The following is a 13,172-nucleotide window of genomic DNA, read 5'->3' on the forward strand; positions in this document are numbered from 1 at the left end:
GGATCACTTTATACTCAGATGTCTAACCACTATTTTGTATACCTGTAACTAATATTGAACATCAACTTTAACAGAAAAATTAAAGCAAAATTTAAACACATTAGTATTTGTTACAAATGGTGTGTGGTATCATCATAAAGACAAAATTAAAAAGACTTCTGTGTGATGAATTATGTCCTTTTTTGAACACCTGACCTCAAGAAGTGGTTTAAATATGTCATTATCGTGATTCTTCTATCCATAGTGCCTAGAACAATATCTGGCTCATAGTAAGTATTCAATAAATACCGGTTGAATTAATTGTGTAATATTAACTTTCCTTTTGAACTTGAGAAGCAGCTGGGTCTTTACCCATCCTTAGAAAGCGATGGAGCAGGAACAGAAATCCCTAAAAAGGTCAGGACTAGTAACAGGGCTGAGCTCACGGGTAATAACAGACAAGCTTAAAGCACTGAAGAAAGAAAAAACAAAGTAACAACAAGAAGAAAAGGCGTAAGAGGAAAGACGTTTCTATAGTTGAGGTTGGCAGGAAGCCACCGCAATTACCGCAGGGCGCCCCTGGTCACCAGCGGTCACCTCTGCTGAGATCTGGCTACCACCAAAGCCCTTCGCTACAACAGACCCAACTTTCAAAACGTTCTTATCCATACTGACAGGCCCAAATTCATCCCAGTTCCTCAGAAAGAGAAATCACAAGCGCTTAATTCACAACCTATCCTCCATTCCATTCAAATAATGCAGCCGACGACTCGGCGGAGCCGTGACAGCGCTGGCAGCCGGACTGCCCCGTACGGCCGCCGTACCGCCCGACTGCCGGCCTCCGGAACCGCAGGAACCTCAGCCCGGTAGAACCACCTTCCTCCCCTGTCTCCGCCCTTCCAGGTTGGTCCCATCCCCAGCAGCCCCGGCGGCCTGGACCACACCCGCTTCCCTCCGGTGGCCTGGCCGCCCCCGCCGCAGTTCGCGGGAGCGCTCTTCCTGGGGCGGCGCGGCCCGACGGCGCATGCGTCCTGGCCGCTGGGCGCCTCCCTGCCCGGATCTCGCGAAATTACGTTAGATTGGCGGCCGGTGACGGGTGGCCGGCCGGGGGCGGGAGGGCTTCTGTGGTGGAAAGGGAGGTCCGCTCGGCCGGGCGCGCCGCCCCAGTGCTCTGTGGGATACTGGAAGTCTCCGCTGCTCCTCCCGGCTCCCAGCCCTGCTCTGGCCCGCACTCACAGAAGCAGTCACACACCCCCTGCCTCCCCTCTTTTCCCTCTCCGCCTCCCCCTTCCCCCCGCGCGATAAGAAGACCCGGCGGCAGGAGAGGGGATGAAGATGGCGGACGCGAAGCAGAAGCGGAACGAGCAGCTGAAGCGCTGGATCGGCTCCGAGACGGACCTCGAGCCTCCCGTGGTGAAGCGCCAGAAGACCAAGGTGAAGTTCGACGATGGCGCCGTCTTCCTGGCTGCTTGTTCCAGCGGCGACACGGATGAGGTCCTCAAGCTGCTGCACCGCGGCGCCGACATCAATTACGCCAATGTGGACGGACTCACCGCCCTGCATCAGGTCTGTGCGCCCTGCGCCCGGCGCCCTGAGCTGCGGGGCTCCCTCGGCCTCCGCCCGGGCCTCCGCGCGCTGCGGGCCGCCCGAGGCTGGGGGCGGCTGCCCGCGGTGGACGAACGGAGGGAGGGAGGGAGAACGGGTGTAGGGAGGGCGCCGGGCTGGAGGCCCCCTTCAGACCAGTTGGTGGTGGAGTTGGGTACCGGCCGATTTCCGGGGCGGAGGGGAAAAGGGACTGTGGTCGGCTTGGGGCCCCCAGGCCGTACGTGAACGTGTGTCTGGGACTTGGGGTCGAGACCCGGAGGGTTGTAGTGTGGCTGTGCCTGGGCCCCGACGTCAGTGATAGACTTGCAAGGACGGGGGATGCTACCGAAAACGACCCACAAGGGGCACTGGGGACACTTGGGCAGTTGGACGTCCCTGGCTATAGGGGTATTGGATTTGTTGTGGTGGGGAGGACTTGATTACCAACGATGATGGTGATGATGTTGATGATGGTAATAGTATAATCAAGAGCGCTCACCTTAGTGCCCTGAACGGACGATTTCCTGTTTTCTCCTTTATTACTCTGGGTCACTGGGGAGGGGTAGACGGGGTGTAATTAGCTGATCTGACCCGTCTGAAAGGGAGGGATGGGGTAAGGAAGGGTGCGCAAGGGCTCGCCAGCCGCCGGACCCGACCGTTTTGAATGAAGAGTTTGCTGCAGTGTCAGAGATCCTTGAGCCCAGGTCCTGGGGTGTGCGCTGGGGTTAGAATGAGAAGAATAAACACGGGACAGTCTTTTCAAAACCAGTTTACCAGGCTCTGATTTTTCTTTCTGGGATAGGATAAAAGAAAGCTGGTCACAAACTTTTCTCAAAATGGATGCTTTGTGCATGTTAAAGTTTTATAGTCTGATTGGGATCTCTCAATGTTAGCCAAATAAGGAGAAACTATTGGCAATCCAGAGATAATGTTCCTTTGCCTTTAACAGGCCAAAAGCAACACAACCACAGAGAGTTCTGCATAAAAAGCAATTTTAGTGATGGTAATAGGTGACAAGACATAGACACTTTCCATTTTCTTAGTGGGCAACTTGGAAAACGACTTTATAGCAAAGCCTCCCCTTACATTGTAAAGACTTGTACAGTATCTCAAAGTTGCCTTGGTTATATATAGAAGTTTGTCGCTTTATTTTGATTAATACTGTAACAGAAACTTGTTTGGGAAATTGAAAGTTAAGACTTTATAATTTGTGCATATCATCTTGCCGCCTTTTAAAAAAGAGGTGTATAGTGGCATTTTTCCTTTTATTTTTTCCTCTTTAATGAATGACAATCGCTTTTAAGTTTTAATTGAATTTTCATATCAAACTTGGCTTATAGCCTTAGTTTACAAAGTTGACTAGATGAACTGAAATGACTGACAAATTGCGGGACAAATCTGGAATTCAGAATGTGGCGCCCAGTGAAAATATACCATGGTCTTGAGAGCTTTCTCTGTTGCACTAATTCAGAGTCTGTGATGTAGGTGAAGGTTTTTATTTGGCTGAGGTTTATTTTAAGGCATAACATAGCTCTAAATTTTAAAAACATGGTGTTGAGAGTGAAAATAAGTTTGGCATTGAAAACGATGATGTACTTATATAAGATGAATCTTTTCAAATTTCTTTCAAGTGCGATTAACACATTTTTATATGGAATTGATTCTGAAAGACGGTTACTGTATGCCTGAGGTCAGGATACAATTGGATAATGGTTTACATCAATATGTTCTATTAAAAGTGTCAAATAGAAATGTAAAGTTATTACTGTTGTATAGGAGTCCAATTTGTGGAGGAAAATTTCTAATAATATTATTGACTTAGGTAGGCAGAGAAAAAACATTTAACAGGCTCCTTAAAGTTTTTTTTAATTTTCTCTCAATTTGGACATGTTGCGGACATTCCAAGGTCTTCCTGAATAACTGAATTCAGTGGTTATTTTGGCATTATATAGGAATAGTAATATGGCATTATATAGGTATAGTATAGTATAAGCTATTCAGCAGAAGTTTCCAAGTTTATGCATAATAATTTGCATAAAAGTTTTTGGTGATTTATCTGCATAGTTCTTAGATCAATGAAACCAAAGTCTTTAAAATATCAAGCATTAAAATTTTTATTATGCTTTCTCCACTCTCATTTCTCCTTTATTAACTCTTGTACTTTTTCCCCATTTTGATTGTGAGCACAAGGAGTTTGCCTGGGGCAAATTCAGGACAACAGATAGTGAAAGGTGATAAATAAAACTTTTTTTCAAAGAATTGCAATAAAAAGAAAGTCAAGAAAATGTTAAGCTATATGGAATCTCTTGAATGCTGTTTGTTTTAAATAGTTAAATTATAAAACCTAAAGTTGACCTACTGTTTTAATAGTCCTTGAATAGTTTTTTTTATTTAGCCTCTTGAAAGATTATAAAATACTTAAAATGTTTTTTACTAGATTAATCACTGGTTAGTCTTGGAATATTCATTTACTTATTTGGTTCTGATCAAGTGTCCTAAGTTTCACTGTCAGGAGGAAAGTTTTAGGGATGTGACACCACACAAATATAGTTCTTAATCTAATATACTTCTTAATCTAATATTTTACTTACATTTAGAAATTCCTTTATTAATTGGTTATATGTATCTCCTTAGAAGTTACAAAAGAGTTCTGGCCAAATAGCTCCGTTGGTTGGAGCATCGTCGTGATGCACAAGGGTTGTGGGTTCCATCCCCGGTCAGGGCACATACATGAACAGATGGACAGACTGTCTCTCTCTCTCTTCTTCTCTCTAAAAAATAATAAATAAAAAATTTTAAAAAGTTACAAAAGATAATCAGTTTTCAACTATTCTGTATAGAAATCCATCATGCATATAGGGAAATAAACAGTTTATTGTCAGACTTCCTATCTTGGACTCTAGAATAGTGTCCCCACTCCCCCATAGCTAGAAACCCACATGGAAATTATGATACAAATATCTATTTTTCCAGAGCTAAGGACTAGAATAGATTTTACAGTGGGTGATAATCAGCTCTGATTTTATAGCTACCTGGGGGAGTTTTACACTTATGTGGTCTATATTTCAGTTTACTTTATAAAGGTTTTAGGAGACTAATAGAGTTTTCCATAGAATACTTTATTGCTGATTCTTACTAATATTGGTGTGAATAAAATGCAGGACTGAGATTTCTTCCAATAGTTTTTAGTTTAGCCTTTTGTTTTTTACCTTAAAAATCCTGTCTGCTTCCTCTGTGCAAATGATTCTCAGTCAGTTTCCAGTACTCACAGTTTTGCAGAGCTCCTCCAATTCCTCAGTTCCATTTTTCTACTGATGAAGTTTTGACTTAAAATGAAATATTTGTTATTTAATGTATTGTGATTTATATTTAAAAATATATCTTTAAGTTGTAATACAGTAAATAAAGGTCCATTCTTTTGCCATAGAATAACAAGTACTGTACTGTATTTACATATACTTTAGTGATTTCTTCAAAGGATCTTATTACTCAAACATGGATGGATTTTCATACTTGTAATTCACTTTTATAATCTACTTTTTTTGCTTCAACCTGAAATTAAACTTATCTTTCTTCACCAAGTCTACTCTTCTCACCGAAGCCTCTGTATTAACGATGTCATTAATCTCTAGATCAAGCTTTAAACATTTTAATTATTTCCTCATTCCCTTGTCTACATTAAATCCAATTGGTCTTCTTCACACTTGCCTTTGCATCAGTTATTTTCTTTGCCACTCGCGCTGTCGACCTAAGTTCATCCCTTTATTATTTTTATGCCCAGAGTATAGTAATATCTAATTGCTCTCTCCATTTCTCCTCTCCCTGGTCCCATCGAGCATTCATATTGCTATCTGATTAATCTTTCAATGATACCACTTTGTATCACTCTTCATAAATTTAGATTTCAAGTGTTTCATTATTTAGCTTATACATGATATATGTTCATTGTGTTATAACTTTTACTCTTTATTTTCTATTTCCATGCTTATGGTCATGCCTTTTCTACCACTAGAGTATCATATGGCACTAGAGAGACACTCCTGTGGGGTGCTCACTGTACCTTACATTTTGCCTCGCTGTTGCTATTAAAACACTTCTTACCGGATAGTGTTTGTAAGTTTGTCTTTCCTGGATGGCTCTACGGACCCAATCTTTCACATTTTGTATTTCCAGAGCCTGACACATAATAGATGCTCACTAAAGATTTATTGAATTCTATCCTTTGCCTCATATCATAGATATGAAGTTTTATAGTTATTTGTATGCTGTGAGATTAATCTTTAAAACCTTTATATTCAGATACTTAGAGTATTGTTCTTGCACTGAGTAGAACTTGTGGATCTTCTACAAATCTCTTTATTATCTTGAAATTTAAAAAAAATTTTATATTAACCCCTTTCTATTAAAAAATTCAAAACCTGTTTAAATCTTGTTTAAGTGATAGAAAAATATTCAGTTGAGTCATTAATTTGCTGCCTTCTTTATAAGGGTCTGAACTAGGTCTGTGGAGGAATACAAAGTAAAATTAGATTCATATTCTATGCGATTATAATTTTAAATACTGAATTTATACTTTTCAATACAGACTTGCAGATAAGTTTAGTATTAAGTCCCTTTGCCCTTAAAATACAAATTTTATCAACTTCTAAGGGAGCCATTTGAAGCTTCTTTGTAATAATATGTGACTCCCGTCTTGTCAGTAAAAGGAATACTTTTGTGCAATCTTTTCTTAAGCGCTTAATCTTCTCAGCCAATCCATTTTCACTGAACTGTAATCTGAAATGTAACTCTCTTTTTAAAAGTATTCTAATAGGGCTACTTAAAGTGTTTTCCAAGCAGAAGGAAAAGAGACTGGAAGCAGCTGATACTGAGTCTCTTGTTAGACAATCGTGTAATTGGTGTATATGAGACATCTATTTAAAACTGAATATAGAGTTTATAATTGTTTATCCCTTTTTTTGTTGGAGGAATGTTAAAATCTTGGAAGAATCTGTGGGATCACTTATAAATATTGTTAAATATGTGTTTAAAAGTATGTGCAGTTTAAATTATTTTTCTCTACATACTTTTCTTGTCAGAAAGCTGATGGCTCTTAAACATTGTTTTATTGAAATTACACTAAATTCATTTTTAAAAAAATCCCACCTAAACAAACAAGCAAAACTTCTAACCTTATACTGGCCCCTCACTTCCTGCAACTAAATGGACAGCCCTAGCCATATATGGGGTGTGCTGGTAGGGCAGCAGTGCCCACACTGTTGCTGTTACAATGCCTTCTCTGCAGTTGCCGCCTTTGTGCTTCCTGGCAACAGTTTGTGGTCTGACTTTGAAGTGTCACAACCAAGACCATCTTTCATGTGCTTCAGCTACAGTGTGATTGCAGGAGGTGACTGAGCATTTTCTAATATAGCCAGGTAGAAGAAGCACTAGATGGAATAGAGAATTTTTTTTCATCATGCATTTCTTACCATATTTTACAAAACACTGTTCAAATAAGAAAAGTACCTGTACTTTAAAAAAAATCTGGTTAGATGATTTTTAATATATAACTCTTTAGGGAGGGGGTAGAAAATATTGTTTTTGTTACTGCTATAACATGTTACTTCTTGACACTTCCTAAAGTTGCTATTTTTATTGCATCTCTGCCTGCAGAAATTTGCCATTTACCCCCACTTTTCTTTTGAAAGTTTGTGAGGTTCAACAATTATGTTGAAAAGTTGGAGTATTGCCATTTCGGTATACATCTTTGAAAGGTTGAAAACCTCCAACAGTCATCTTTGTGTTTATTCTAATTTGAAGTTAAATATGTAGTAGCCGTGATTTATCACAGTGTTTTATTGAGGAATGGAAATGGCTGGTGAACATTTACTGGGGATTTTTTATTTGTGAAACACTATGGTAGGTACATTTGCAACCAGTATCTCATTTAATTCTCAGAATGTTCCTTTTTTCTTGATCAAGCTTACTAGGGTAATAAACAGCATAGCTTGGATCTAACAGGTCTGTCTGGTTGCAAAAGCCAAAACTTAACACTATGCTAGATATATTTTTTGTTTTGTTTTGTTTTTGTTTTTTTAGAGAGAGAGAGAGAAATGCACAAACAGGAAGGGAGAGAGATGAGAAGCATCAATTCTTTGTTGCAGCACCTTTGTTCATTGATTGCTTTCTCATATATGCTTTGATTGGGGGGGCACTCCAGCGGAACCAGTGACCTCTTGCTTAAGATAGTGACTTTGGGCTCAAGCCAGCAACCCCCCTGACTCCCCCCCCCCCAAGTTGGTGAGCCTGTGCTCAAGACAGCGACCTCAGGGTTTCGAACCTGGATCCTCATTATCCCAGGCTGATACTCTATCTACTGTGACACCACTTAGTCAGGCTCTTCTTTTTTTTTTTTTTTTAAATTGAATTTATTGGGGTACAAGTTTCAAGTGTTCAGCCTAATAAAGCATCATCTACACACTGCACTTTGTGCCCATTGCCCCAAGCAAAGTCTCTTTCTGTCCCCATTTTCCCCTTTTTTACACACCTCCACCTACTTCGCACTCCTCTTTTCCTCTGGCTTTTACCCAGTGTTCTCTATGTGTTTTTTTATGTATACATACATATATGTATGTATGTATATGTTGGGGGGTTTTGCTCAATCCCTTTACCTTATTTCATTCAGTCTACCATATCCCCTCCCCTCTGACAGCTGTCAAACTGTTTCATTTGTCCATGTTTTGTTCGTCAGTTTATTTTCATTAGATTCTGCATATAAGTGAGATCATATGGTGTTTGTCTTTCTCTGACTGGCTTATTTCACGTAGCATAATCATCTCCAGGTCCATCCATGGCTGTCGCAAAAGGTAAGATTTCCTTCTTTTTTATAGCCAAGTAGTATTCCATTGTGTAAAAGTACCAGAGCTTTTTTTCCTCCTCTCATCTACCATTGGGCACTTGGGCTCTTTCCAGATCTTGGCTATTATAAATACTGTAATGGTGCAGTGAACATAGATATGCATGTATTTCTTTCAAATTGGTGTTTGGGGTTTCTTTGGATGTATTCCCAGAAGTGGGGTTGTTGGATCAAAAGGCAGTTTCATTTTTAATTTTCTGAGTAAACCCATACTGTTTTCCATAGTGGCTGCACCAGTCTGCCCAACATTATTTGTTAAGTAGCCATTCTGACAGATGTGAGGTGATACCTCATTCTAGATGGCTTTTAAGTCTGAAAAAGAAAATACATATTTTTTAAGTCTTCTAGTCATTATATTTGATGATTAGTAGTTGGAAGTTTCCCCCATTAGTCAGCAGAGAATCAAATAATTTTATTTTTTTTTAGTGGCAGAGACAGGGAGAATCAGAGAGGGACAGATAGGGACAGACAGGCAGGGAGAGAGATGAGAAACATCACTTCTTTGTTGCGGTTCCTTAGTTGTTCATTGATTGATTTCTCATATGTGCCTTAGTGGCGGGGGGGGGGGGGGGCGCTACAGCAGACCGAGGGACCCCTTGCTCAAGCCAGCGACCTTGGGCTCAAGCTGGTGAGCCTTGCTCAAAGCAGATGAGCCCGCACTCAAGCTGGTGACCTTGGAGTCTCAAACCTGGGTACTCCACATCCCAGTCCGATGCTCTATTCACAGCACTGCCGCCTGGTCAGGCAAATAACTTTTTCTTCATCACTTTTGTTTTACCTAGCCAACACTTTTAAGAACTTCCTATGGTAGTTTAAATGCAGTGGTATTATACCTAAATTAATCTCAGAGTCCTAAAAATTAAAGACTGCCAATATTGTGTTTAACTAGCCATTCTATGCAGAATATTTGATCAAGTGCTTTGGGACCTTTCAAAGGAAGTTAAAATAGCAACAAAAACTCTATTTTTTATAAGACATAGAGTTTAATCCTTAAAGATCTTTATGTTTTTATTGTCATAATTTGCATTATTGCTTTAGGCATTTTTACATATTAAAAGTGGTGAATATACACATTCTTAGTTCTTTTAATGAAAAGAGATAACTTTTAGGTAAATTCCTATCACTGATAGTAAGAAAGAAAGAAAAATAACCTCCAGTTTGTCACTACCATTCAACTTAACCTGCAATTTACTTTCTGTGCAATGATTATTGATATTTATAAATAGGACTTGAGACACATGAAAAGCTAATAAAGTTACTTGAATTAACTCCTTAGTTAGTAAATCAAACTTTTATATGTTAATCAGGTTTGATTTTAATTGGAAGCCTTTATTATTAGGAGTAGCCAGGTTAAAAGAATATTCCATTCATTAAATTACTTTGCAAACTTTAGTCAAATTATATTTCAGATCTTAATTTGGAAAAAGCAATAGAATATTTTTTCCTTTTTACTTAAATGTGAGAGCACTATTTGAAATGTGATTTGCTTGTTGCCCATCAAATCAATTCTCAGAATTTTGCATTTTGTAAACCAATAACTTGCTTTTTAATTTTTTGATGACTAAGAGAAGATAGTCTAATTTTTATTTTGCCATGTTTGGGAATTAAAACCAACAATCTGATCACCTTCTAACATCATTTTATAAAGAAAAATAATATTTTAACAACAAAAGAATATAGTATATGAGTATGTTAAAATAAAGGACAGTGCGGGTCTTATATTAATCGAAAAGTATTGAAATACTGATAGCATATTCTTGATGCTCTTTTGTATAAGTAGAAAGAGTAGTTGAGGGTGAACAGATTTCATAACTATTCCTTATGTTCTTTTGGTAGTATATCAGAGTGCAGGTGGTGTGGCAGGCTAGGTCATCAGGGTGCAAGCACTTGGCACTGATCACCCAATAAGGAGCAGAAATTACAATTTGCCTGATGAGATTCAGGAGGTTGGTGAAAGCTTTCTTTAGGAACAACTGGTTTTATTATTTATTTGTTTATTTATTTATTTTGTATTTTTCTGAAGTGAGAAGCCAGGAGGCAGAGAGACATACTCCAGCATGCGGCCCCAATAGAATCCACCTGCAAGCCCACTAGGGGGTTATGCTCTGCCCATCTGGGACATTGCTCTGTTGCAACCAGAGCCATTTTTGCGCCTGAGGCGGAGGCCAGCTTTGCTCCAATGGAGCCTTGGCTGCTGGAGGGGAAGAGAGAGATAGAGAAAAGGGAGAGTGGGAAGGGTGGAGAAGCAGATGGGCACTTCTGCTGTGTGCTCTGGCTGGGAATTGAACCTGAGACTTCCACACGCCAGGCCGGAGCTCTACCACTGAGCCAACCAGCCAGGGCCAGGAATGACTGGTTTTATATTTATACTTCCATAAGCTTTTATACATGTAATTTTTCTCTGGAATATACTTCCCAGCTTATTTATATTAAGGCACAGCTCAAAGCACAAAGAATGGACTTGCTTAACCAATGGGCGCACAATGATTCTCTAACTTATTATTTAAACCCTAAATTTGGCACTTATACACTAACTACTATACTTAGTGTATCTTATCTCCTGATAAAGTAGTGAATTCTTTCAAGTAGGGACTTTGTTTCATTTTTCTATAAATTCCCTTGGTGACTGCATGTTTTTTGTAGGTGCACAGTAAATTTTTGTTGATTTAAAACATTTGAACAAAATGTCAACTAATCTGCCAATGAGCTGAGTTCGTAGACAACAAAGTGATGACAGAGCTAACATTAAAAATGTTCTGATAAAAAAAGTGTATACCAATAACCTTTATAATACTTGTAAAGGTATCTGTTATTACAGTCAAAATTTGTCAGGATTTTGGATTTATTTTTGAAAGAGAATATATTCCTGATTGCCAATACAAGTAGAATTTTGCCCAGTTTATGTAACATTTTAAAAATGAATTTCGTTAAACAAATCATTGGGTATTTGTTTAGAAAAGGAATCCCTAGCATACTGACATTTGAAGCTAACTCATGTTTTCTAACAATTTTAACCATACTTTTTTTCTCAATAACATTTTTACTATAGGTCCCTGTATATCAGTATTTTCTGACCTTATTAGTATTTTGGTTGTTTATCTTTTCATTGTTATGCTGGCTAACCATAAAAAGACAAATATGAGCTCTGTGTTACTGCCCTAAGTGTGCTTGTTTGACTTGAATGTCCTTTCATGGGTGGAGACATTCCACATTGTCATGTGTCATGTAGGCATTTCTGAAATGACACTCAGTAGAAACCATGGAAAGAAATGAAGCATTCCTCAGCTGCCACCTTTTTAATAATCTGTTTAAATGCATTATATGCACTGAGTGAGATATTCTGCAGGGAGCGCTTCACTGAATAAAAAGCATTACTTTTACATGATTATTAACTCATATGAGATTACATTTTTTTTAAACATGTTCTTTAACAAAAGAAATCTAAGGCTGTAGAAAGTTGTGTCATTTTCATGAATACTTGCATAGGGCAAAAGAGAAATTTTATGAGATATGAATTGAGAACCTCTTAGAAGTTAACCATGTGGGAAAATACAATATTTTCTTGTATTAAACTGTTAAAACACACAAATACACACACACACACACACACACACACACACACCAATTATCCTTTCTTTGTATTAAGCATACTAAAGTATATTGTTTCAGAATTATTTTAGACAGTTATAAACTTATTTCAGTATTTATACTTTTGCTTGGAACTTTTCTGGAAATCTTCTAGTTGAGCTTCAGTTCCAGGGCATTCTTTTAAATATTTTCAGTGTTGAGGTTTTATGTTTATTTGTTTAATTTTTTCAGGAGACTTGTTTAATTTTGAAAATAATAGTCATTTGGAAACAGGTCTGGTGGTTAGGTAGATCATGGGTAATCATGGTTAGTATATACTGCCATGATTAGATGATGTTTTCTATAAAGCTTATTCTTAATTGGAGCATGATCATAAAAAGGCCATCTTGTATTTTACATAGTTAACTCTTTTCATGTTGTTTGGCCTTGAGTATGTTTCAAAGTTTCTTTATGATTAATCTAGTGTACTCTTCATTTGTTTTCTAAATTCTGCATGAAACAAATTCAGGGTTGTAGCTTGTGATTTGAACATGGTCTTTTTTGTAGATGTTTGTGTTTTCCATAGATGAATTGAATGCTGCTTTTGCCAGATAATGACACTGTATTTTTATTAAGAGCTTGTTTTCTCAGAGATATGTTAATTTGTACAGGTTTTCTTAAAAAGATTTGAACAGATGACTTGTTCAGCAATTTCTATATCCTTTCCAAGTACATGAAATAATCTGCATAAATCTTTGCCTCATCAAGGTTTTTTTAAACTTTCAAAATATCTATCTCTACTTAACTCTTCCAATCATAATTTTTTACAGTAAAATGCCTTTACATTTCTTATCTCAGTTTTTATTTGTCTATGTTGTACATGAACTGCCTTAAGTAATTATTACACCTTCAATACCATCTACTTTTTGTCTTTCTCATATTCATTTTATTATTTATTTATTTATTTATTTATTTATTTATTTATTTATTTTTGACAGAGACTGAGAGGGACAGATAGGGACAGACAGGAAGGGAGATGAGAAGCACCAATTCTTTGTTGCAGCACCTTAGTTGTTCATTGATTGCTTTCTCATTTGTGCCTTGATGGGGGGGGGGGGGGGCTACAGCAGAGCGAGTAACCTCTTGC

At 38.3% G+C, this 13,172-nt stretch overlaps 1 protein-coding gene across 10 annotated transcripts in view; it reads left to right on the forward strand.

The window, feature by feature from the left end:
• Window positions 1-987: 987 nt before the first annotated feature.
• PPP1R12A (protein phosphatase 1 regulatory subunit 12A) overlaps window positions 988-13,172 on the forward strand; it is a 157,808-nt gene continuing 145,623 nt past the window's right edge. For 2 of the 10 annotated variants that reach the window (XM_066368489.1, XM_066368495.1), the window contains exon 1: window positions 989-1,545. In XM_066368489.1, coding sequence (XP_066224586.1) covers window positions 1,309-1,545 — 237 coding nt within the window. In that variant the 5' untranslated portion in view covers window positions 989-1,308. Of the gene's footprint in view, window positions 1,546-13,172 lie in introns of all 10 variants that reach the window. The other 8 variants (XM_066368490.1, XM_066368496.1, XM_066368492.1 and 5 more) reach the window with 6 other exon arrangements.

Source organism: Saccopteryx leptura, chromosome 2 (assembly GCF_036850995.1).
Source record: "Saccopteryx leptura isolate mSacLep1 chromosome 2, mSacLep1_pri_phased_curated, whole genome shotgun sequence".
NCBI lineage: Eukaryota > Metazoa > Chordata > Mammalia > Chiroptera > Emballonuridae > Saccopteryx > Saccopteryx leptura.